At 37.6% G+C, this 27597-nt stretch overlaps 1 protein-coding gene across 1 annotated transcript; it reads left to right on the top strand.

Annotated features, from left to right (window-relative positions):
• Window positions 1-353: 353 nt before the first annotated feature.
• LOC131229171 (exocyst complex component EXO70E2-like) lies at window positions 354-4468 on the top strand. The gene is made up of 2 exons (XM_058225061.1): window positions 354-745; window positions 2295-4468. The coding sequence occupies exons 1-2, from the start codon at window positions 729-731 to the stop codon at window positions 4258-4260; spliced, it is 1983 nt and encodes a 660-aa protein (XP_058081044.1). The 5' UTR covers window positions 354-728; the 3' UTR covers window positions 4261-4468.
• The last annotated feature ends 23129 nt before the right edge of the window (window positions 4469-27597 follow it).

Raw genomic sequence — 27597 nt, 5'->3', positions numbered from 1 at the left:
TAGCCAATCCGTTTCCCATTTCTCCTTCCCTTCCTCTGTGGCCCGTATCTTTCCACGTAATTGGCAAGTTTTGAACGTCTAATAGATGCAGAATGGTCTATAAGATTGAAAGAAGCCTTTTTAAGTTGAACCTGGACTCTTATTTGGTATCTTTTTCTAACCGTTCATCTGTAGGTCAGAATTCGAAAGGTTAGGATCACTCAATAAATTGGAATTTTGAGGAATGGTCCATCCATGGTATAACCCAATTGTCCAATGGTTCAGATCAGCAAATCATGGTCTCTAATTGCGAGAATTAAAAACGCTTGTTAAATGCGAAAATTCGAGCCACCTACCTCATAAAACTCATCGTTCGGTGAATTCGAACGGAAAGCTCAAGAGAGTCAAGACCCGAAAGTCAAGAGGCCGTTCTTCTCCTGAGAAATAGAAACGAAGCAGCAGAGATCCCTCCATGGAAGCTTCAGAAGAGAGCTTTTCCTAAAATCTCTCTCTCTCTATCTCTCAATTTCCACGGTTTTCTTATCTAGAAACCTAGAATTTCAACTCCTCCCTTTCCCACCAATTGGGTTGTTATCCTCTTCTCTATTTTCTTTCCTGTCCTTAATCACTTCCCTTTCGGTTTCTTGCATATCTTGCTTTTTTGGGTGTCCGTTGAATTCTGATTCCGACGCATTTCCTGCGAAATCCGGTGAATTTCGAAGTATTTCCGGTCGAACTTTCAGTCTCCAATGGATTCATCTGAACTGTAAGTTGAAATTTTGAATGTTTTGTTATATTAGCATCTAATGAAATAGAGCTTTTATTCCATTGTTAGTGCTTCCTTTTTTTTTTACTCTCTCTCTCTCTCTCTCTCTCTCTCTCTCTCTCTCTAGAGTGGTATGAGCATTCTCGTTTGGATATTTTGAAATTTGGGATTTTATTAGAATCAGAATTTGAGATTGGGGATAATTTTCTCAGCCGAATTCAGCTTGTTTCTTGCAGAACGTTTCTGACCGGATGTTCCATTGTTGTATTTTTACTAATTCCGGTGATTTCTCCTTTCATTGATTTTCAGCATTTTGGTACGATTTGGTCCTGTTTTGGGTTTTTTGGGTGCTTGTTAGATTGTCCATTTTCCTCACTCTGATCCATTTTTGGAAGAATTTGCGATTGAAGATGGCAGAATTTTAATTGTATTTGCTAAATATGGAAAGCCCATGTCAGCTTTTGTTTCTTGTAGGATTGTTTCTGCTCGAACCGTTCTATCACCATTTATTGCCTCTCTGCTGGTGAATTTTTGATTTCTCGTGTTGTTTGCCTCTTGTTTGGGTTTTGGGCTTGATAGTCTCTCTGTTCTGTTCGTGAATATTCAACGCAGTTTCTTTTTTGTTATTGTCTTTTTACTACTTTCGGTGATTTTTCCATTCGGGGATTTTCATCATTTGGTAGGATTTGATCGTATTTTGGGTTTTCTCAGAGTTTGTTAGATTCTACATTTCCTTTCTCTCATCCGTTTCAGAAGGATTTTAGATTTTGGGTGGCAGAATTTTAGTTGTATTTACTGAATTAGGAAAGCCCATGTCAGCTGTCTTTCTTGTACATTGTTTCAGCTTGCCTGTTCAGTTGTTGCATTTTGTTACTTTTAATTGTTTCTCTCTGTTGGTGAATTTTCAATATCTCATGTTGTTTGCCTCCTGTTCAAGTTTTGGGCTTGAGTCTTTGTTCTCCTTTTTCTTTAATTGATTTGTGGGAATTTAGATATTGGAGAAGGTAGCATTTTAGCTGTTCTTTCAAAAAGAGGAAGCCCATTTGGTCCATCTTTAGGATTCATGCACTACTCCTTTCGTTTAAAAATGGTTCTTATTGCCTGTTCATCTCTTATATTGTATTTCTGTTTGTTATCTGCTTGTTTGTGAATTCTCGATATTTCATGTCTTATTTTCGTTTTGGCTTTTGGGTCTTTTTATTTTCTCCATTGTTCTTTCTCTAATCCATCCAAGGATGGATTTGAGATTTCGGACCGAAGATTGACTATCTTCAAAATTCCTCCACTGTCTTTTTCTTGTGAAATTGTTCACCAAACAGATTATATGGATTAACCATGTCATCATCTTGTCCCATCCATTCATGCCAATATTGAGTTTTGAAAGGAAGGATATATGTATCATTTCTAAACACATTACATATTTCATTTTCCAGAATTGAAATGGATATATTGATCTAATTGTTGCCAGATCCTTTTCTCTGATATAAGAGGTGTGGGATTGATCTTTGTTTTTTTTTTTTTTTGTCATCTTGTTTGGTATGGAAAACAGTAAATCTTTAGGTGACGTACACGAAGATGAACAAGTGATTGCTATTGCACAGCAGATTGTAAAAGCCTTGGGAACAAGTAAGAACCCGACCGATGATATGATAAGATTCCTCTCGGATTTCAAACTCCGCTTGTCCACCTCTAGTACATCTGAAATCTTGGGAAAGAAAAGAGGAATAAGTGAGATTGAAGAACGGATCAACTCTGTGGAGGAGAAGGTCATGAATTGGTGTTCCGATCGGTCGATGATATGGGACCGTGGTCCAGATGAATCTCGTGAGTTTCTTCGGACTGTTGATGAAATTGGACAGCTAATAGAAAGCTTAGGATGCTCGTCTTTGAACGAAGTTCAAGAAAGGGATGATCTTCTACGACGCGCCCACAATGTTCTTCAGATGACGATGTCAAGGCTTGAGGAAGAATTCAGCCACATTCTTCTTGAAAACAAGCAAGCTTTGGAGCCAGAGCACTTGTCTTTCCGTTCAAGTGATGATGACATGTCATTTTTCGATTCAACTAGTTCTGTGGATGATGAGTCCATTGAGGACATGCAAGTGAGGCTTCAGAGAGATAATAGCAAAGGCTCGGAGGAATTCATCATCGATTTGATCTGTCCGAATGTGATTCCGGACCTTAAATGCATAGCAGAGGTCATGTTCGTATCGAATTATGATGCGGAATGTTGCCAAGCTTACATTAGCATCCGAAAAGATGCCTTAGAGGAATGCTTGCTTGTGCTCGAAGTTGAAAAACTGAGTATTGAGGAAGTGCTGCAGATGGAGTGGAGTTTATTGCATTCCAAGATAAAGGAATGGATCCGGGTTATGAAGATTTTCGTTCGTGTCTACCTTGCCAGTGAAAAAAGCCTCAGCGAACAAATCTTTGGAGCATTTGGATCAGTTAGCCGGAGTTGTTTCATTGATTCTTCAAAGGGCTTGATGTTGCAGCTGCTAAGTTTCGGTCAAGCGATCGCGATCAGACCCCACTCACCCGAAAAGATTTTCCGCCTACTCAACATGTATGATGGGTTGGCAGATCTTCTCCCCGATATAGATGCTTTGTTCTCAGAAGAGGCCGGTTCTTCCGTCAGAACCGAATCCCATGAAGTTCTGAGTAGATTGGGTGACTCCGTGAGGAGGACTTTTCTTGAATTCAGGAATGCTGTTAGAAGGAATGAGTCAACAACCCCATTTTCCGGAGGTGGGGTCCATCATCTGACAAGGTACGTAATGAATTACGCAAAGGCCCTTACAGATTATGATGATACCCTGAATTTTCTTCTTGAAGAAAATGGTGAGGACCGTTCGTGGTGGTTATCCAACATGAATGCGATTATTCAAGAAGATGATGAGTGGAGGTCTCCTAGCAATTTTTCTCCGATTGCACGATGTCTTCAGTTGGTGATGTCAATCCTCGAATCCAACCTTGAGCGAAAATCCATGCTGTATAGAGATGTTTCTCTGCAGCACTTCTTCCTGATGAACAACATCTGCTACATGGTGCAGAAAGTTAAGGACTCTAACCTTGGAGCTTTTCTTGGAGACAACTGGATACGAAAACACAATGGGAAATTTCAACAGCATGCAATGAATTACGAAAGAGCTTCTTTGAGCTTGATCCTCTCTTTCTTGAGAGATGAGGGGATTTGCAATCCGAAGTCAGGTTCAGTCTCCAAGGCAGTCCTCAAGGAGAGGTTCCAGGGCTTTAATCTGGCTCTCGAAGAGATCTACAAGACCCAGACGGCATGGTTGGTTCACAATCTCCAGCTCCGTGATGATCTACGGATTTCAATCTCGTTGAAAGTCCTCCAAGCATACCGGACGTTCATGGGCCGGTATTCCAATCATCTGATTGATGAGAAGCATGGCGACCGGTACATCAAATACAGTGTAGAGGATTTGCAGCAATATCTATTGGATCTCTTCGAGGGGTCACCAAGATCATTGCACAAATCTAACAGGTGGTGAAACTCCATCTCCCATTGATTTCCTTCTCTATGATTTTCATGAGCTATTTATGCTCAAGAACCTGTACATGAAAAGGTCATTGATGCTTCTGTTTTTTTTTTTTGAGCCATGACAAGGTTAGCTATTGTTGTTAGTGTGGCATTTTCAATCCTGTAAATCTTGAATAATCATATCCAGTATAGTTTATGTATATTAATATGAATTTTCATATTGTTTACTTGTAGATAGAATTTCAGTATTTTATCGTTGAGAGATAATCCAGTGTTCTCACAAGTCACAACACTATTAGTACTCCAAGTTGCATTGGGATGCTTAAACAATCTAATCCATTTATCTAGGACTCTTCATTAGGTCCAATGAACATGGGTACCATGAAAAAATCACACTAATCTAACAAATATTATTCATTTGATCAATGGCCTTAAATACGAACAGCCAAGATCATTTGGGCAAAAATAGGTCTATGCAACAATTTGATCCATCTGTTTGTTAAGGAATATCATGAATTGCTTATGATTCTAAAGAATTAGTTTTGTTAGTCAAAAGTGACCAGCTCATCCATGGCTCTTAAAAAGGATTACCATAGAAGATAAGACCAAACTGAGACTCTTTTTTTTTTTTTTTTGGGTTACATGGTAGTTCATGAATATTCTGAGCTAATTGGACATTTCAGATTGATCAACCGTCATTTTAAAATGATGGTGACTCTCCTACCCCAAAAATGGAATGGTTGAACAGAAATTCAGACCATCGAAATCACTGACCAACTGCAGTTGGAGCATAGACAAGAAATTACCTGATAAGATGATAGTAACCGTCTGATTTGCACTTGGAATTGGAACCATGGACTATTTTACTTTTACCCATCCATTGGATGGTTAGCATTACTTAATCTGTGTGATTGTAGATATATGCTCCATCTGCAATGTGCCCCACAATTTGGATAGTCTAGATAGCCGATTGTGAGTGTTGTGCATGAGGGAGATGATTCATGACTCTTTTCCAAATAATTTTAAACTGCTGTAGGAGTCTGTCTTATCGCCATTGTTTTTGTTTCAGGTTCAGATGAAAATGAATGGGTTAGTCACAGTGCATAAATTACTGCATTGAACTTGTGCACCTTAAATACTGGAAATTACATAATTTTACATTCAAATTCTGCTTTAACCATCAAAATGCCACTCTCCCTCACCATCAGAAACTACTTAGTCTACGTAAAAGTAATTTTACATGGGTGTGTGTGTGTGTGTGTGTGTGTGTGTGTGTGTGTGTGAGAGAGAGAGAGAGAGAGAGAGAGATGGGTATTATCTTTCTCCTCCCAACCAAGAAGCATAACAAATAGGCACGGAGAGAGAGAGAGAGAGAGAGAGAGAGAGAGAGAGAGAGAGAGAGAGAGAGAGAGAGAGAGAGAGAGATTGACAAATAACACCCTCCCTCTTGGCCAAAGACAAATAACATCCTCCCCTATACGTTTCCCAAATAATGCTTTATGTTTTCCAAATATGGTAAATATGGGACCCTATCATTAATATTTTGAATGGACAAAGTAACTATAGTTACCTTAGCAAGATCCCATTTAAAAAAATAAAAATGAAAATGATAATATTACCTCTCTCGGGAAACCTCAACCTTAACCTTAGTCTCCTTTCTACCCTCTCAAATCCTAGGTGTAACCTTACCCTCTCCCAACTTAAGAATAAGAAGGTTTTTTTTTTTTTCATGGTCAACAATCAACTATAACAGTAAAAGTATGGTTCCATCACATTTTTTATTTCTATCCAAAAATGGAAATAGAAGGGGTTATTTAGGAAAACACAAGGGATACTTGTTTTTTAGCGGAAAAAAAGAGCCCTATATAGACTTACAACCAATTCAAGAACTAGATCTTATTGAAAGGTAAGGTGAGCCATGCCATCAGGTTCTTTTTCTTTTTTTTTTTTCTCCTTTCTTATTTTTCATGGGTAAGTTAGAATTGAGCCTATGGCCAGGAATTTCACTATGAATTGCCAAGAATGTGCATTTTTATTAGACTAAAAGACCACTTTATGGCCTATTTAGATGCCTGTAAGTTGGGTAAGTGAGAAGTGACTTACAGGGAAGTCACTTACAGGTGGTGTTTGGGGGAGAAAATTCACCTATAAGTAACTTACAGCATGTAAGTCATTTACAAGCAAATCTACCAAAAAACTGCAGGGCGACGGGGGTGAGAAGTCACTTTCCTGTAAGTCACAGGCTCAACGGTCGGATTTTTAAAAAGAGGGAAAGATGGAGAAACGCACTCTTCCTCTCTGCAATCTCTCTTTGTATGCAACAACCGCCTTCCGTCTCTGCAATCTCTCTCTCTATCTGCAACGACCGCCCTCCCTCTCTACAATCTCTCTATTTGCAGCAACCGCCCTCCCTCTCTGCAATCTCTCTATTTGCAACAACCGCCCTCCCTCTCTGCAATCTCTCCGTCTACAATGACCGCCCTCCCTCTCTGCAATCTCTCTATTTGCAACAACCGCCCTCCCACTCTACTCCTCCCCAAAACGGTAGGGTTTGATTGCAATGTTTCCTTTTTTCTGCTTTGAAAATGGGAGTGGATTAGGTGTTACTCGTACATAGGCATGCTCACATGCGTACGTGCACATATTTCCACATGTGTCATGAGACTCTAATCCGAATGGTCCATGTGATGAAACATCGTAGGGACTAATTTTCACCCTGATCTAAAACTCTGGTGGGCCATAGAAAAGTGAGATGAAAATCAAGGGAGGAAATTGTTTTCTCTTGCCATGGCCCACGGAAGTTTTGGATCAATGTAAAAGTTGGGCCTTGGGGGTTTCATGGGGTGCTTCATCACGTGGACCTAACATCATGTATTATGAGTTCTCAAAAAGTTCTCACAATAACTCGTGCCAACTGGTGCGCAGTTGAACATTTTGACAGAAGGGGATTGCGTACCAAGTAAACTCTATGAGATCCACCATGATTTATGTATTTGATCCACCCCATCCATCCATTTTAATAGTAAACTCTCTGAATGGTTTAAAGTAAGACATGTCCCATGGTATATATACAATGGTACAATGTATACTCATTATATGGCTGGTTTGTGTGATGGAGGTTACCTTTATTCATGATCCATTCACAGTTGGTCGCACTAGAAATATGATTAAGGTGGGTGCACCTACATGGTATGCTACTTACATATTGTGTTGCCGCTATCATTTAAGAACAAACTGTCAATTTACCTTAAAAAATACATATGTTTTTTTCAAGTAAAAAACAGAACAAGTGTATACTCATTTTAGGACGAGGTCCCAAAAATTAAGCTGATCCAAATCTCACGTGAACCCCACCACAGGAACAGTTGTGACTAGTTTAATGAACTCATAGGCTGTTTGCCTATTTCTAATGGTGTGGTCCACCTAAGATGGATTCTTTTTATACATTTACTTATTAATATATTAAGGTGGGCCGCATATGGATTCTTTTTATGCATTTTTTTTATTAATATATTAAGGCGGGCCGCACAAATTTTATCCTAATATGCTCCCTTAGATTCTTTTAATGCATTTATTTTTTTAATTTTTATTTAATTAATTTCATGTATTTGGATTTTAAAAATTGGACGGTAATGATAATTCAGATTTTGTTATATATGGACCATTTATGCTTAATGGTATGTATTTCTTGACTTAATAATTCCTTAATTTTTAGATTTATTTTCGAAATGAATTTGGATTTCAAGTTAGATTAATGTTTCTTGACTTATTAATGTTTTTAAGTGTCTTATCAATGCTTAAATTAAGCTATTGCTCCGTATTATAGATATTTTAAATTCATGGGCCCACTTTTATGGCCCACTTGATAATTAGTTTGGCTGAAGAATTAGCTTTAATATTCATTTTGATGGGCTTAATAAAATTACATATTTGATCCCATGCATTTTTATATCATCATAAAATTTTGAAACAATTTCCTAATCTAAATTCTGCTCAATGTGAATATACAATTATTTACCAATAAGTAACTTACTGGTTACCCAAACAAAAAAACTAACTTACATATAAGTGACTTACCACTTACATCCAAACGGGTTACCTGTAAGTAACTTTCACCTCTAAGTAAGTCACTTACAACTTAAAAGAACTTACAGGCATCCAAACAGGCCCTTAGAGATTACCACTTTGGGACAATTGATGTGATGCATCCGAGCCACCGATCACACATGTCCGAACAGATAGGACCATGGGGCCACAAGCGTGGGATTCCATGAAATGATACAAAAAAAAGAAGAAGAAGAAGAAGAAGCTTGGGGACTGACCCACTCAGTCAATTGGATGGCATATGGTCAACCGAAGCCCACGAGACCGATGGTTGAGTAACCTGACCAGCCTGGTTGTGGTTAATGTCTTATTTAAATTCCAGTCAAAGGACTTTTTCCATTTTAATAAAACTTGCTTATCAAGCAAGTTTCTTGATGCGTCTGTTCTGACAAACTTCCATGACCGTTGCATTAAGAAATTATTATCTTTTCAAAGTTCAAACAATTTGAATTTCCGTGGAAGAGAAAATCAAGAGTTCGTAGGTCAGAAAGAGAACCATTTTCCCACGGAGGTATTATACAATGCTTTGCTCAACGTTTGCAATTTTAAAGATTCCAGTTCGCCCAAGTGGGGTCCATGGTCTATTGATCTAGTGATGTAGAGCGGGTCATGGACACTTTCATTCGCAATTTTAAAGATTCCATTTATCCCAAGTGGGGTCCATGGTCTATTGATCTAGTGATGTATAGCGGGTCGCAGGCATTTTCATAGCCAAGATGGACTAGACAAGGCCCGATCACAGGTGAAAGTGATCAGGACTGTCATAACACTAATGCAGGCATATCTCGCAAATCGAAATGAGTTATTCAATGTACAATACATGATTTTGATGTAGGAGAAGCTACTTTACCCAACCAACCTGCTACGTCGGGTTGCCGACGCCGAATTTGCAAGATTCCATCAAATCAACTGTTGAAAGTCCATTTTAATTTCCTTTTTACTATTTATAGTAAGTTTTAGTTCGATCATAACTCTTGATCCTTTGAGATTTAGGAGTCGAGCCTAACATGAAAAGAGCTTAGAAAATTTAGAAGAATAATGTGGTTAGGCCAAATTGGACACTTGTTAGTTTTGGCAGAAAACCATGAAGTCAGATAGAAATCATGATTGTCTATTAGTAAGTTTACTATTTATTGTAAGTCATGTTTTTAGAGAGTTTGAGCTAGAGTTTGACTCTGAAACTAATTCATAGGTTTGATATCACTATTTAAAGGATTGTAAATTCATTTTTATCATCAATTAATTAATTTTAAAATTTTTTAGAATTTATTTTTATTTTCTGTTGTGGATTCGAGGAATTTCTGTCAAGAGTCCAAAGAAACTCCGTGGATTCAGAGTAATTATCCCCCGAGGAAGACGGTGCTTGACCTCATCACGTTCATCCCAGCATCATCTAGACTGATGGTATGATGTGTCACCATGGGTGGACCATGTACCTACAACCCCTCATGTTTAGCCTCGTTCTTGATTGAATGTGAAATGTTGTTGTGCTTTCTTTCTTTCTTGGTTGTCTACCTTCGGCTATGCATTGAAGGTACAAGATTACTTCAGTATGGTTTTTAGGTAAATGGGCTATCCACGGTCAGGTTCATCATATCAGGGCTTTGAATGATCCCACTCGTACAAACAGAAAGACCGGGTTGGAACGTTCGAACATTTGATCCAAGCATATAATACAACTCGGTGATGTGAAAAGTGCTCCATATGTTCAAAGATAGGTTGACCTTAATCTTGATGGATGGAAAAATTGTTGTCATTAGGTTGCGGGTGCTCAAGGCCATAGTTTAAAAACTCAAAAACACAATTCAACCCGACTCAATATCTGGTTGGGTCAGTTCGACTCAAAGATCAATTTGACGGAACTTCAATTTAATTATTAAATTGCGTAGCGGATGCATGGTGGAAGCGGAGGAAGAAGAGGTCTTCTTCCACTGTGATAAACCTTGAATTTAAGAGGAACTTTGTAGTCACAAGGTAAAAAATAAATAAATAAATAGCTCTAAGGAGAAAATATTGTTGACAATAATAAATAAAAAGTTTGTTCACAAAGTCATTAATATGGCTTATATAAGCCCTGAGCTCTAAATTTGTGAGTCTCCAAAATAGTAAATTTTCCTAAAATAATAAATTTACTAAGAATATTTTGATATGATTCAAACAATAACTCTTAAGTATAAGTAGACTTCTTAAAACCCTAAAATACTTTTAAAATAGTCAAATTCATAAATTATTAAAATTAATATATTATAATTTTAAACTCAAAATTAACTCTTAAAATAATTTCATTTTGAAAATCCTTTCCTGAGCGAATTTCCTTTGATATTGGCCAAGACAGAGATATATATCTTTAATAACTGTAAAATAATAATAATAATAATAAACCATATTACATGCGTGAAGACATACAACTTCTTACAAGTTTATATTCGTCAGAAGTTTAATGCACACTGTATCCTGGATTGAACTTTCTAGCTGGATTTGTTACGTTCCTAGCAATTTACAAGATTTTCGTTGACTTTTCCTGCACTAACCTCTTTACTTGAAAATTTAAATTATTCCTCAAGTTTATAATGAGAGTAGCTCATCATAATAACCCGTGTTTGTACCGCATCTTCTTAGGCTTCGATAGCAATTGATGGAAAATGCTTACGTGTTGATTGGAGTTTGACTTGTACGATGGCAACTTAGAAAATTATATTTTCCCTTTCATTTGTTTGTAATCCTTTACGTATGATGTGTCGACTTTCATACCTTCTATGACAATAGATTTGCCTTCATGGATTGCCAAAATATTGATTTTGTCTTCATTAGTTATTATCTATCAAAATTCATTGTGTATGTCATTGCTGTCGTCATTATTGACTTTTGACTAGTGCACTTGTGGAGAAGCTACAAGGTGTGATCTTCTTTGTGAAGTTTGACGAGATAATCATGAAAGCATCCATCTCCTTAGCCATCAAATCATTTGTATCCACTGATCCATTGATTCCTTTTGTCGATCCCTCTATCAATTGATGTTCTGATTGAATTGAAACCTTTTTCTAATCCAACCTTAAATACATCAATTGATCCATCCATGGATCCATTCAACAATTCAATGTTAGATGCCTTTGGCGCGATTTCACATCCTTATGCATGTCTGGAGTAGTTAATCCATCTATGAATCTATCAAGAATCTGAAGGTAGATTCCTCAAGAAGCACTATATGATATGGATTTATCCACTCTTTTTCTTTGTCAGTGGGTTCCTCAAGATTCATACCTTGATCCACATAAGTCAGCTCTACTTCCACATCTAATTAGCTGATCTAACACAATGAGTTAGCCATGCCTCTACAGGGTTGTGGCCTATGGTTTAGCATTGGTTACTTGACCACGAGCCCCTTTGATTGTGACGGGTCATTTGCTACTATAAATGTCTCCTATATTGATTGTGGGTTTTCGTTATAAAAAGCTTAGAATATTACGTTGGTCGCTACCTAATTCCTTGGAGCACCATTTAAAGGTTTGTCGGTGTGTAATCCTAATGTAGAGCGGGAGCAGGATGTGGACACTTTCTTGGCAAAGATGGACCAAAGAAGGCCTGATCGGAGGCAGAAGTGATCAGGACCGTTAGAACCCTAAAACAGGCTTATCTCACAAACTGGAATGAATTGCTCATCATATAATATATGAATTTAGGGTAGGAGAGGCTACTTTAGCCAACCAATCTCCTATGCCACGTTGCACAAACTGAATTTGTGAGATTCCATCATATCGACGTTCAAAAGTCCATTTTATTTTTGTTTTTACCATAAATATTAAGTTTTAATTCAATCATAACTTTTGATCCTTTGAGTTGCAAGAGTCATGCCCAACGTGAAAAAGGTTTAGAAAAATTAGGAGAATAACGTTGTTAGGTCAAACTGGACACTATTTTTGGCTGAAAACCATGAATTCTAGTAGAAATCATGACCGTCTATAAATCATAATTCACTATTTATAGTAAGTGACATTTTTAGGGAGTTTGAGTTGGAGTTTGATTCTGAAACTTCTTCCTAGGTTTGATATCACTAATTAAAGGATTGTAAGTTTTGTTTTTATAATCAATATATTTATTTTCAAATTTATTAGAAATTATTTCCATTTTCCTATCTTTTCTTGTGGATTCGAGGAATCTCTTTGAGGAGGAGAAGCTCCATGGATTTGGAGTAATTATTCCCTGAGGAAGAGAACAATCAACCACATCACGTCCATCCCTACATTAGATCCGTTACTGAAAGTTTTGACTCGAGGAAAGACATCACTCTGATACAGAATAACATACCAGCTGTATGGTAGAAAGGATTGAGGAAGAGATCATTTTCTTCTTCCTCAATGGTAAATCTCAAATCCATGAGAAACCTTGAAGCCACAACTTGAAAAAAATAAAGTATTATTAACAATAATGCATAGAATGTATTTACAAAGCCAACCATATGGCTTACATAAGCCCAAAATTTATTTCTTTACTAAAATAATAAGCTTTCATAAAATAGTAATTTTAGTAAAAATAATAAATGACTTCTAAACTGGCTAAAACCATTCACATTGGATTTCTTTAAACCATAGATCCCTTTAAAAATAGTAAAACCCATAAATTGTTAAAAATAAATTCAAAATTAACCACTAAAACATTCTTATTTTATAAGAAATCACTATTTGGGGCCAATTTCCCTTAGCATTTGACAAGGCATAGAATCCGTTGAAAACTTTCTTACACAAAATGAATAACTAGTCGTAAAGTTATGGCATTCAAAAGCTATAGTACACGCTAGACCATAAATTAAACTTTCTAACTCAACTTCCCCCTATCAAATTGTTATACGAAAAATGGCCTGACCTATAAGAAAAGGCCAGGTTGGAACATTAGGACTCAATCAAGCCATGTAGCAACGGAAGTTTCGAACCCAACCTCTAGCACCGAAGTTGAAGAGAAGATGAGGTTGGCTCAATGTCCCACCAACAAGCCATGAGAACCACGAACCTCGGTGGAAGGAGCTCGACCACTCGACTAAGGAGATAGGTCGGCATGTCCCAGGTTGGCATATCTTAGGTTGGCATGCCCTAGGTCGGGACAACCTGAGCTAACGCACCTCAAATTAGTATGTCCCAACTCAGAATGAGATAGCTCGGATTACTTCAGGTCGGCCCAAATCACTTCCTATCAAAGGACTGACCTCGCCCTCCCGAGATCTTAGCCGAAGATCTGGGAAGCCTATCGCGATATGGATATGCCCGAGATCTCAGCCAAGAATCTAGGGAGATCATTACTGCTCCTAATAGGATTATAATCCTTCTGTGAGATATCCTAACTATGTAAGGAGATCTCTCCTACGTCACTGCCTATCCTCCACTAAAAATAGTAACACCCCTTACGGTGAAAGGTACACATAATCTTTAGCCCTCAAATGTCAATACTCAACTAGACCCAGATTCATTTCCTAACTTAGGCATCAGAGGGTCCCCTACTCTAACCAGGGTCTTCCTTATCTGTTCCTTGTAGGGATGTACATGAGTCGAGCTAGCTTGAACAGCTTGCTCGACTCGGCTTGAGTTAGCTTGGATTGACTCGGCTTGAAGGGCTAACTCGAGGGCGAGTCAAGGTCTTTTTTAAAAACTTGTTTTGAAATTGAGTCGAGTGCGAGCATGGTACAGATCAACTCGACTCAACTCAGCTCGAGTATTATATATTAATATTTTATATATATATATATATATATATATATATATATATATATATATATAAACTTAAAAAAAAAAAACACAAAACCCATCCCGACCCTCTCTTTCCCTTACTCAACTCGCCGCAGCCCGCCGGTCGCTAGCCCACACCCGCCCACGCAGAGCTCTCTCTCTCTCTCTCTCACTCATTCTCCTCTCCCTAATCCACCAACCCGCGCCCAACCCAACTTGTCTTAGCCTACTCGGCGACTACTCTCAGCCCACTTGGCCACCATAGAGACAAATGTATGATTAATGAAAAAAATAAAATATATATGTGTGTGTGTGTGTGTGTATGTGTGTATGATTTCAGATTTATTGATTTTTTATTTTTGATTTGGGTTGGGTCCTGGGTTGGGTTGGGTGCTGGGTTAGCTCGGATTAGGCGCTGAGTTGAGTCGGGTGTAGGTTTAGGTTGGGTTGGGCATTAAGTTGTCTTGGGTTGGGCATTGGGTTGAGTCGGGTGCGGGTTTGGGTTTGGTTGGGCACTAGGTTGAGTCAGGTGCGGGTTTGGGTTGAGTTGGGTGCTGGTTGGGTTGGGTTGGGTGCTGGGTTGAGTCTAGTACGAGTTTGGGTCGAGTCGAGGGCTTGGTTGGGTCGGGTTGGGCATTGGGTTGAGTCACGTGCGGGTTTGGGTCAGGTTGGGCACTAGGTTAGCTTAGGTTGGGTGCTGGGTTGATTCAGGTGCGAGTTTAGGTCGGGTTGGGTGTTGGGTTGGGTTGGGTGCAGGTTTGGGTTGGGTTGGGCGCTAGGTTGAGTTAGGTGTGGGTTTGGGCCAGCTCGACTTGTGTACGACCCTACATATGACCAATCAATAATTTATCCCTATTGCTACACACAGGCTTACACAATCTAATCAAATAGAAATCAATTACCTTAACATAGTAATTAATAAATAGTAATCATGATTTTTTTAAATTTGTTTATAACAATATTCTAAATGGTCTGCAACAATGTCTTCAGATGATCCATCCACCAATATTTGGGATTATGGATCCCAAGTCTACTCCCCAGACTCTGAAAGAATAAAGATTCAATGCAATTTGTGTAGGGCCAGATTTGTTAACAAAACAAATCGGCTTAGACTACACTTATCAAGAAGGGGGGAGATGCAAAACCGTGTCCCAAAGCATCAGGGGAGGTATGATTTTTATTCCAAGCTCTTGTAGACTCCAACAAGAAGCCTTCCACCCCCTCCCCTACATCAAATACAACTAGCTACAAGAAATACCATAACAAACCCGTTCTAATCAACCAAAAATCTAAAATAGAAAGGGTGAAGAGAATTAGTAGGGAAGAGAAAGAGGAGAATGAAGCTAAATTAAGAAAACTGGAAGAAGAGCAATTACAAATAATCTTGAAGTTAAGCAAGGAAGAGGCAGATGCATCTAAATATTAATGATGTGCTCCTCGACAACATGATGCAGAAGCAGGACCAAGCTCGACAAGCAAGAAGCCATCAAAGTTTATTTCCAAACTCACCTCATTCTATAAGATCTTAGGTATTCCATATAAATTAGCTAAAAAAAAGTTTAAAAAATTTAATTGAATCCTTACAAGAGTATGGTGGAAAAGTCTCCCCACCTTATGATTCAGGGGAAGTTATTGAGCATATTGGAGATGAAACCACCAGCCCGAGCTTGGACAACGAAAATTATGGATCCGATCTAGAATAAGGAGAATATTAAAACTTAACTTTGATGTATTAAGTTTTTTAGTTGTAGACTTGTAGTTGTATGGAGTAAATAAATTAACATAACTTTCCTATTATAATGCACTAACTTAACTTGCCTACCATAAATACATTATCTTCTTATTTGTTCTTAAATTTTATACTTGTAGACTTGTAGTTGTATGGAGTAACTTTTTCTTATATATTTCGATATTTATTCTTTAAATGTTGATGCTTATGATTATTTGTCATCCGATGTTGTTAATTATTTAGGCCACCTAGTGGTTCAACAAATATACCCCCCATTTAGGAATTTATATTGAACAAGTAAAATCATTCGACTGAAAATGCTTGTTCTTTATGAATTCCTAAATTGTCCCATTTTGGACAGTTCGGTACCATACCATGTACTTAGGTTGTCCTTATTTTCAATTTACATGGAGTTCAAAATTCAGTAGTGTTTCCCTATATTTTCTCTGGATATGTGGTTCTTTACTAGTTGGTTTCCACTACATGTGTAATGGATTATATGTGGCAACTAATTAGTATTGAATTTTATATAATGAGTCCTAAAGGTCGTCTTTTCTATATCCACTTCTTTAATTCTAAGATGGTGGTATCCTAACTACAAATCTATTTTGGAGAAAAACTTGGCTTCTTTCAACTGGTCAAAAAGGTCATCTATCCTAGGCAGCAGGTATTTTTTTTAATGGTGACCTTGTTTAGTTGGGAATAATCAATACATAATCTCATTGAGTCATCCTTCTTCTTTACAAATAAGACTGGCGCACCCCACGACGACGTATTTGGTCGAATAAAACCTTGCTCCAGTAACTTTTGAATCTTCTCCTTCAATTCCTTCAACTCTACTAGTGTTATACGATACGGTGCCATAGAGATCAGTGAGATCCTGGACATAACATCTCTACTGAAATCGATCACTCTTCTTAGAGGCAATCCTAGTATGTCTTAAAATACGTCTGAAAACTCACAAACGACTAGAATTTGATCGATATCCACTTCCTATGGTTCGTCTTCCAAAAGTGCTAAGAATCACATAATGGTATGTCCTTTTGCTTTTCAAGAAACTGGAGTCTCAGTCATCCAGGAATAGAGAAAGTCACAGTCTTCTCAAAATAATCCAACTTTGCATGGAAAGAAGTTAACCAATTCATTCCCAGAAAAACATCTAACTCTTGCATCTCTAACATGATAAGGTTGGTTAACAATACAAAATCTCCAACCATGACAGGGCAAGATCTACATATCTGATTTAGCACTACGGAGCTTCCTATTAATGTAGTAATTATTAAATTCTTATCAAGAAGTTCAAGAGATAAACCTAATGTATGCACGAAATGAGTCAAAATAAAAGAATGCGTGGCTTATGAATCAAATAAAACTTAAGCAGGTGAGGAATAGATAATTACAGTACCTTCCACCATTGCTCTATTAGCATTTACGTCTAGTGGTACTATGGTGAACACACGACCCTGGGCCAGCTATTGAAAAGCCTGACCTTCCTACCTCGGCTGGTGGTGTTGTTATTGTGGGCATTATTACTGTTGAGGGGGTCTTTGCTGTGGAGGTCTCTGATATTATTCTGGTGCTTGATGATATAGAGGTCTCTGGTACTGTGATTGAGGTGCTTGATACTGTGGCTGAGGTCTTGGGTGCATCTGCTGGGGTGCCTGATAATGTAGTTGTTGAGGCGGTCGTCTACAAAAATGAGCGAAGTGACCCTCCATTTCGCAGTTATAACATTTACTTGTAAATCTATTTGTTGGCTGAGCTAGAGCTGAGGTGTTTGTTACCATCATCTTCTGCTTCTTGGAAGCATTGTCCTGTGCTTAAGATGTATTCAATGTAGCCTTAGCATTGCTCTTCATTTCTCTCTTCTATTGGTGACTTTTCCAGAATTCTTTATTGTCTCGCTCTATAATTAGGGCTCGTTCTACTACATCGGCATATAATCTAAGCTTAAGTGGAGTCAGCTTGTTACGCATTAACCCTCTCAGACCCCGTTCAAACTTCTTAGCTTTGTGAGCTTCATCCTGAATCATATATGGGGTAAAATGGGATAGTTCAACAAATTTGGACTCATATTGAGTTACGGTCATCTCCCCCTACTCTAAGCTTATGAATTCCTTTGTTTTTTGCTACCATACACACTTAGGAAAGTATTTCTCGTTGAACTTCTCACAAAACATATCCCACGTCCATGCGGTCTCTTCTTCAATTGTTCTAGCAATTGTCTCCCACTAGTGGTCAGCCTCTCTCTCTAATATAAAAACTGCAAGTGTGACCTTCTGCTCCTCATCACATCCTAAAATAGTGAATATCTTATCTATTTGCTTTTTTCACTTTTCTGCCTCTATAGGGTCCGACAAACCCTTGAAAGTAGGCAACTTCAATCTCTTAAATTTCTCTATTAAGCTCCCAACGTCATCCTGCACGACTGCGGCAACTCCTCCATTATCGCGATGAATGTGCTGTCCAAGAATGGCCGCTATGTCGCCTCAAGGATGGAAGAGCACATCAAGTGATTGGCCACTTTCGGTGGACCCCGGTGTGGCCACCACAAGACTGGCTCTACCTCTACCTCTATATCCACGCCAACTCCCAGACATGTTCTAAATTAAACAATAAGCTTTAGATGTCACATAAGGGTGGATCACTAAAAGATAATATAACAAGTTAAGTTTTGATCACAACTACACTTGTAGGGGATATATCCTACTTTTCAAAGTGACTGCATTTTCAAGTAAAACCCTAGGTCCTCAATGATTCTAAACTTAAGCTCTGGTACCAATCTGTCACGCCCCAAAATCTGGCACATTGGTGTGTCCGACCCCGTTTCCCTACCCGAAGGCATGACTTATGTTGTGTATGTTTAAATTTCACAATCCTCACATATATTGACAAAATGATTCGCATTCATAAAATATAACCATCTAAAATTTTGATAAATAAATGTTTTTTCAAAAATAAAATAAAATATCCATGTCTTGGCTATTGACGATTATTACTAAAGTCATGCCATCACCATACTAACATATTATACTTAATGTTCATTACAACTTATTTAGAAAATGTTAAAGAACTGAAAAATAAATTTAAATATAAAAGCAAATCTCTTTAAGCTCCTCCATGAGATCCGAAACCTGAAATTTTAAAATCCCAATAAGGTAAGTTGCAAAACCTAGTGAGTAATCTCAACACAGGTTTAAAAAATAATCTCATATAATCTAAATAAAATGCACTAAAAGATACAATACCCATTTAGGTAAAGCAACAATTGAGGAGATTGATAAACAAGATTTTTCAATATAAATTCAAAGAAAAATGAATTAATGAAATCAACATATGCTATAATCCATAATAACAAGTGTGATTTATATTTTTTAACACCAGGGCTAGTTTACACCGGTTGGCTGACACCCACGCCAATACAACACCAAGCCTGACAATGGGAACCTCTTGCGTGACATACTTACCCATCTTAGAGCACTCGGTGAGGGACTCATTTGTACGTTAGTTGGTCAAACTACTACCCTATCGAACCTGAGAATAGGAACCTTTTACAATCCTGACATGCTCACCCACCCATACGGTACGGTAGAAGGGTTCAAGAGATATCAATTGGGATTCGGGGACTTTCAACCCATAGGACTTGATCGCCCCACCTATTTTTTGATATTCCAAAAACTATTCTAATGGTGCATGATTTTTAAAAATTTTCATGGACCAAATATTTCAAAAGAAAAGAAAAAAAGCAATAACTTTCATGATTGTTATTCCTCGATTAAGTCTATTACACACGGTGTACATTAATTATAAAATAAAATTTCTAATTACTGCAAACCGTTCGTATATCATTAAAATCCATGTAGAAAAGTAAAATGCAACATAATCCATCAAATTGGAGAGTCAAAAAAATTATATGTGAATTTAAAATTCCTGCAATAGTTTTAATTAAATTAATCTAAATACTAATTTTTTTTTATCATATATAAGAGTTATCAATGCATGGTTAATAATAATCTAAATTTAAAGTTGAACTAAAGCATGCTACTTAAAATAAAGACAATAAAATAAATAATAAAATCCAAATGACATAATTAAAATTTGATAAATAAACATAAATAATAAGTCAAACAGATAAATAATAACTAGGATGAGTAAATAAATAAGATGTTGAATCATTCATATAAACATAAAAATGAATTTTAAATCAAATGAATTTAGTTTAAAAAATAAACAAACAATTAAATAATTTAAATAAATAATTAAAGCTTAAGTGAGAGAAAACTCACTTTTAAAAAATAAAGACTCATTTTTTTTCTCTCTTCCTTTTTCTCTTTACTCTTTTTTTTTCTTTTCTTCCTTTTTCTCTCCCCTCCTTTTCTTTGTTCCTCTCTCTCTCTCTCTCTCTCTCTCTCTCTCTCTCTCTCTCTCTCTCTCTCTCTCTCTCTCTCTCCCCTCACTGCCTCACCTCACCTCACCTCACGTTCCACACTTCTCACCTATTTATGGTGTTGTTATTCACACACGTGATGTGAATCTAGGAAGCAACGTTTTTCTTCGGTTTTCATTTCTTTTATTCACGCTTCTCTCATTTTTAAACGTGGGTTGGTCTAATGCACACTTGCACCATGCATCTCATGTGTGCCGCATGCATGTGCCATGTGTGTGCATTTGTATGAACATGAGGTGAATATGATGCATGCATGGCACATGTGTGAAAGGTGTGTACATGTAATGAGTGTACATTGTGTCTAGTATTTGATGCATAAATTAACATATGGTTGTGATGTATTCAATGGTGCATAAATGGATGTAGATGGATGGACAGATCAATGTATACATAGATGGACGTATGAATGTATGAATAATTGGATGGATAAATGTACGATTAGATGAGTTCATGTGTGATCGGGGAATGGACTTCGTGATGTACCTATGGATTGGTGGTGAGATGGACGGGTAGAATTGTGAGTGGCCACATGACAAGCGAAATGGATGGTCATTTTAGATAAATGGACAAGTATTCTGATGACTTCAGCATATGGACGGTTTGATGGTTGTATCGTTGGATGGATGGTTAAATGTATGATTGGATTTATTAGTTAATGAACAATTGGATTGGATATGTCCAAATTAATGGTTGAGATTGGACCAGTTGATCTCGTACATCGACGGTCATATCAGACTAATTGAGTATGTCGATCAATGGTTAAAATTAAACGATCAAGATTAATTTGAGTTATTACATGTATTTAACCCAAAATTTTATTGAATTTCACTATCGGAGGTTTTAAATTAGGTTCACCTCTAATCTTTACAATCTCATAAAAGGACCGGATCCTTCAAACACTAACATAGTTTTCTATATGCTCGCCACGAACCTTGGTCTTACACAAGAATGTACCAAGCATATAAGAACCTTGATCCTTCTAAAGTCACCTATCTAAGGTGTTATAATCTCCTAAATCTCTAAGGAGGGACATCATGGTGGAGTCAATTAAGAAACGTAAGTAGCTAAGGTCTTCATCACTAGAAGACTCCTAAATCTGATTCAGACTCGTCCGTATCATCCCATTTTGCCGTCATAACCTTGCATTTAAATCTTTTTTTAGGGCAATCGGTGGCAAGATGCCCATAATCATCATATTTGTAACATTGGACTTGCTTAGGTTGTTTAACTTATTTTCCTTTTTTATTTTCAATTGTCTTATCCGTCTTATCACAATTCTTCCTTTTACCCAATTTGAAAACTTTCTGGAATTTTCTTTCAAATTCCGCATCCTTCAACATCACCATCACTTTTAGATTTAATGGATTTAAGCTTACGTGAATACTTATCCGATGTTTTAAGGATGGCTAGTTTCTTTACATTCTACTCCGATGGTAATTAAAATTGCTCGTGGTGGGCCCACGAGCTATACGTGGAATCTTGAGGGAGCTATAGAATGAAGGCAATGTCCTAAAATGGGGTGATTAAGACCAAATAAAATTTATGTCAATTTAAAAAAATTGCCTACTTAACTAATTTCTAATTAGTGCTTAGGAAAGCCATTAACTTTAAGGCTTCCAAGCCAATAGAGGGTCCAATTACATATACTACAAAAGATGTAGCAATTAAGTAACTATTTTATAAACATGATAGTGTACATGTATGTGTGAGATGGTTAATTATCAACACCCAGCATTCATCTAATCGTACATACTTATAATTCATCTTAACAATTATCTAAGCATAATTAAATAAGTGCTCAAATAATAATCTCAAACACAAGCATGTATGTGGTTCAATTTTCCTACTTTACTCCCGAGAGACACACTCATCCCATGAGTGTATTGGATTTTACTAACGGAGGTTTTAAATTAGGTTAACCTTTAACTTTTACAATCCTACACAAGGACTAGCTACTCCCAGATTTACATGGTTTTTTATAGGATCGCCACGAACCTTGGTCCTACACAAGAACCTACCAAGTGTACACTCTCGTCAGAGGCTCCTGTAAGAGACTTTATGATGTAAAGCGGGTTGCAAACAATTTCATGGCCAAGATGGATCAGAAAAGGCCCGGTTGACAACAAAAGTGATTCGGACCGTCAGACCTTAAAATATATGATTATGGGATACAATGAGCTACTTTAACCACCCAACCTTGCTATGCCAGGTTGCCCACACCGAATTTGCGAAATACCATCAAATCGACGGTCGTTTCCCAATTTTAATTCCATTTTTGCAATAAATAGTAAGTTTTAGTTTGATTATAACTCTTCATCTGTTGGGCTTTAGGAGTTGCGCCCAACGTGAAAAGTTTTTAGAATAATTAGGAGAATAGCCTGGTGAAGCCAAATAGGACACTTAATATTTTTGGCTGAAAACCTTGCACAATAGTGGAAATCACGACCATCTATAAATAGTAACTTTACTATTCTAAGAGTTTTAGTTGTAGTTTGATTCTGAAATCTCTCTTATTACTTAGTATCCCTTTTTAAAGGGTTGTGAACTTGTTTATTTCATTCATCAATCAAGTTATGAATTTTTTAGAATTTATTTCTATTTTTATTCTTTTTTCTCTTGGATTCGAGAAGTCTCTATGAGGAGTCCAGAGAAGCTCCATGGTTTCAGAGTAGTTATCCTCGAGGAAGACGGTGATCAACCTCATCACGTTCATCCTTGCGTCAATTGGTATCAGAGTGGAGATTCCCCTCAGGCCGATGGCAAACAACAAATATGAAAAGGCCGAGCAATATGTCCTAGAGGGGGGGGGGGGGGGGGGGGTGAATACAAATATGCCAATTTTTTTAAAAAAAAAACAGCGGAATTTAAATAAGTTAAATACAAATAGCAATAGACAATCCCACAATGTTGAATTGAAAGACAACCTCAAATGAGCGATTTTTGAGAGGTTGATATAAATGTTGTTCTAAGGACAACCTTGCACCATAAAAACCAAGTGTTTATGGCAAGACAACCTTACTAGAACGGTTTGTGTATCAAAAACTCAACTGATATAAAGGAATAAAGAAATGAATAGCAAGGAAGGAAACCTAAGCTATTACAACATTCCCACACATCCACATAAGGATTACAACATTCTCCACAAATGAAAATAAGGAAATTACAACCATCCACAAAAAGAAATAAACATTCAAACCACAAGACCAGAAATTATAGTAGTTCACTTGTGTGTACACCAACTGTTTAGAAAAACAGCCACACAACTACTATACTCCTAATATCCTCACACAGTGGATATTAGCGTTCACTATGAAAATAGGTTTTTCTAGGTTCACCTAAAACCCTTACGATTGTGTCTTTCAAGTGGGCTTACACAATTCAAAAACCCCACACTCTGAGTTTTCTGGATCACCTCAGACAAACCAAAATAGAGAGATTATTCTGGCACTATCTCAATGAAACCAAAATACAGAAATTTACAATAATGTAAAATACATAGATATTCTTTTTTTGATGAAGCCCGGAAGAAACAAATTGGAGTAGAAGTTCAACGTAGAAGTTCAATGTCCAAACTCATTTATGAAATGGCTCTAGGTTCTAAATTGATTTTAGATTTAAAGCACCTTGGGCTAGCTTGATTTGATTTTGATTCCAAGAAATAGGAGTACTTCAATCCCTTTTTCAAATAAAATTGGAATGCGAAAATTTAAAATCAAATGCAAAGAAAGCTAATAAAAGAGAATATTAAATGAGTACAATATAGCTTAAAAAAATACTAACTTATCTCTTAGAGTAGCATATTGATTTATCTTGAATTGAATTAAAAAACTCTAAAATTCATGCTCTATTTATAGGTGAATAAATTGTGTTCACGACTGGTCCTAAGGACACTACGACTGATCGTAGGACTAACATATTTTTAAAATTTTGAGGGCGATTGGATAAAGCCGTTCCACGACTGGTTGTAGGACCTTCACGATCGATCGAGGGACCTCCACGATTGGTCGTGTGGAACCTGAAATAGTCGCTAGACCTTCAGTCGTCGGCGCAGGACTGGTCGAGCACGAGTCGTGCACTGTTCACACGACCGGTCGAGCAATCTCCAGGACTAGTTGAGGCTTAACAAAAAATTCTAAAAATTTGAAACAAACTTAGGACTGGTCATGGAATTTTTTGTACTGGTCGAGCTAGTGTCAGGACTAGTCGAACAGAGTCCAAGACTAGTCGAGAAATAGTCTATTCACTTATAAAATGATCTAATTGAATTATGTATTTAAAATGACCTACCCTAAGGTCAATCTAAGGTCATTCATACCTTATCAGTGAAGTATGAATATTGAGAACTTCTTTTCCTTCAGTTGATAGTCGTTCTTTGAAGTTCATGAAGCTTGATGTCTTGTCATGTAGAGAACCTTAAACTTGAGACTTTTGAAGCTTAAAATTGACATTCATTGAAGCTTGAAGTTGACATTCATTGAAGCTTGAGCTTGAGTTGAGCTTTGCCTTTAGACAAAGCTTTGACACTTCGTACTTTAAAACTTGAAGGAATGAACTATCATCACTTGATGTATATTGAAGCTTGAAATCGAAGAACTTGACTTGCATTACCTCTTGAGGTAAAGACTTTTACACTTGTATATGAGATGCACAGACCTGGATATGTAGAGGTGCTAGACAAGACAAGAATTCCAATAGGTTTTGGCACTACAAAATTTGAGAACCAAAAAGGAGCTAGAAAGCATCGCACTTACAAAATGTATGAACTAAAATCATATGGACGATAATCCAGGGATTCGTTATCTTTCAGAAAGAATGAAAGTTTTTCACTTGGAGAGTTAGTTAACCATATAAGGGCTGCTGGCAACCCTCGACCATCTTGTGAGTGCGCTACTTTCACCCTGAGCCCTAGCCGATGTTTCACTGCCTGTGATTGTTTTACGACACAACCCCGATTTCCATAGGGCACTACTAGTGGTAAATCGTAGGGCTACACCAGATGATTCAATTTCTAGTGACGAGGACCTTAATGAAGGCTTTGCCCGACGACTAATCCATGGAGGTGATCATCTAAATCGTGTTGAAAGAGACTATCGAGGTAAGGATGAACTTCCTAGTTTTAATGGTTTATTTTGCATAAAAGATTTCCTTAACTGGCTAGCCAAAGTAGAACGATATTTTGATTACATAGATGTGTCAGAGCATAAAAAGATGAAATTATTAGCGTTTAAATTAAAATCTGGTGCTTCTGCATGGTAGGAGTAATTATAACTCTCACGTGCCCAACAGAATAAGGCGCCCATCTTATCATGGTCACAGATGAGACGCTTTCTTCAATCACGATTCCTTCCTAGTGATTATGAGCATATACTATTCAAGTAATACCAAAACTACCGACAAGGGAATCAAACCATCACCAACTACATCGAAGAATTCTAGCGGTTAATAATGTGAAACGACCTGTCAGAAACCAAATAACAGAATGTAGCATGATTTATAAGTAGGTTACGATAGACAATTCAGGACCGAGTTCATATGCACCTAATCAGGACCATGGATAAAGTAGTTCAATTAGCAAGTAGGGTAAAAACTCAACTTACAAGGGTTCCTACTTGGCCTTATCCTTCAACTCGACCTCCCATGATGGGTCGCACGCAGGATCCAATACTGGCACGAGGAAAAGAACCAGTAGAAGAACTTCCCCGACCTCCTGTAACTGCAAACCGTGATACGGGAACCAGCTCATCTAGGCCTCAAAGTGTAACACTCACAACAGTAGGCCCGAGTAGGATTCAAAATCCTTACGTTCAACCAAGGTCGAAGAATTGTTACCGTTGTGGCCAACCAGACCACTTATCAAACACCTGTCCTCAATGTCTAACAACACAATTGACTATAAATGAAGGGGTTACTGAAGGTGAGGCAATGGAAGAAGACCCTAGCTTTGATGAACATGAGCAAGCCACTGAGGAAGGAGTAAATGGCGATGAATGGATGGGCGAGGATCATAGTGAATTCTTAGTTGTGAGGTGATTACTATACACCCCACGGAAGGAATTACATCCATAGCAACACAATATATTCCATACATGGTGCACTGTTAACAGAAAATTCTATGATGTAATCATAGACAGTGGAAGAGCGAGAACATTGTCTCAAGAGTGATGGTGGACAAGTTGCAGCTACTAAAGATAAAACATCTTTCCCCATACTCAATTGACTGGATAAAAAGATGAACGAGACCAAGGTAACTGAATAATGCACTGTCTCATTTTCAATTGGCAAAAATTATAAGGATCAAATACGTTGCGACGTGGTCGACATATAAACATGTCATATGTTACTCGATCAACCCTAGCAGTCAGACCGTGGTACGAACCAATGAGGATGAGACAATGTCTACATCTTCGTTACCCATATAGCACCAGAGAACCACCCTGAAGCCTTTAAAGTAGAAGGGAGTTCCCTCTTGATCATTCGAGATTTCATAGAGGAATCCAAGGAAACCGGTGAGGTATACGTTGTAGTGGTGAATGGTAGGGAATCAGAACCCTTAAATATTCCTTTATGTTTAAGGGTATTACTAAACGAATTCAAAGAAGTCTGGTTTGAAGATTTACCCAATGGATTGCCCCCCATGAGGGACATCCAGCATCACATATATCTCGTCCTTGGGGCTAGCCTTTCCAACCACCCTCATTATCGATGAGTCTAAAGGAGTATGAGATACTTCAAGGGCAAGTGGAGGAATTGATCCATAAGGGTCTTTTAAGAGATAACATGAGTGCATGTGTCATACCAGCATTATTAATGTCAAAAAAAGATAGAAGCTAGCTCATGTGTGTTGACAGCTGATCAATCAATAAAATTACCATCAAATATCGGTTCCCAATACCTCACTTGGATGATATGCTCAATATGCTAGAAGGGGCCAAGGTCTTCTCTAAACTAGACCGAAGGAGTGGGTACCATCAAATTTGTATTCGACCCAGTGATAAATTTAAAACAGCATTCAAGACTAAGGAAGGGTTGTATGAGTAGCTGGTCATGCCCTTCAGTCTATCAAACACACCAAGTACTTTTATGCATTTGATGAATCAAATTCTAAAACCGTTCACTGGGCGATTTGTGGTAGTATATTTTGATGACATGCTGATATATAGCCAGGATGAGACGAAGCAGAGGGAACATCTCAAGCAGGTGTTGCAAGTCCTACAAGTTAACAAGTTGTAACTCAACTTTTAAAAGTGTAGCTTCTTAATGGAAAACCTATTATTCCTAAGATTTGTTGTAACATCCACGGGCATCCATGTGGATGATGAAAATGTGTGATCCATTAAGGAATGGCCGATCCCG

This window comes from Magnolia sinica, chromosome 16 (genome assembly GCF_029962835.1).
Source record: "Magnolia sinica isolate HGM2019 chromosome 16, MsV1, whole genome shotgun sequence".
Lineage (NCBI taxonomy): Eukaryota > Viridiplantae > Streptophyta > Magnoliopsida > Magnoliales > Magnoliaceae > Magnolia > Magnolia sinica.
This window is presented reverse-complemented; position numbering and strand designations above follow the sequence as displayed.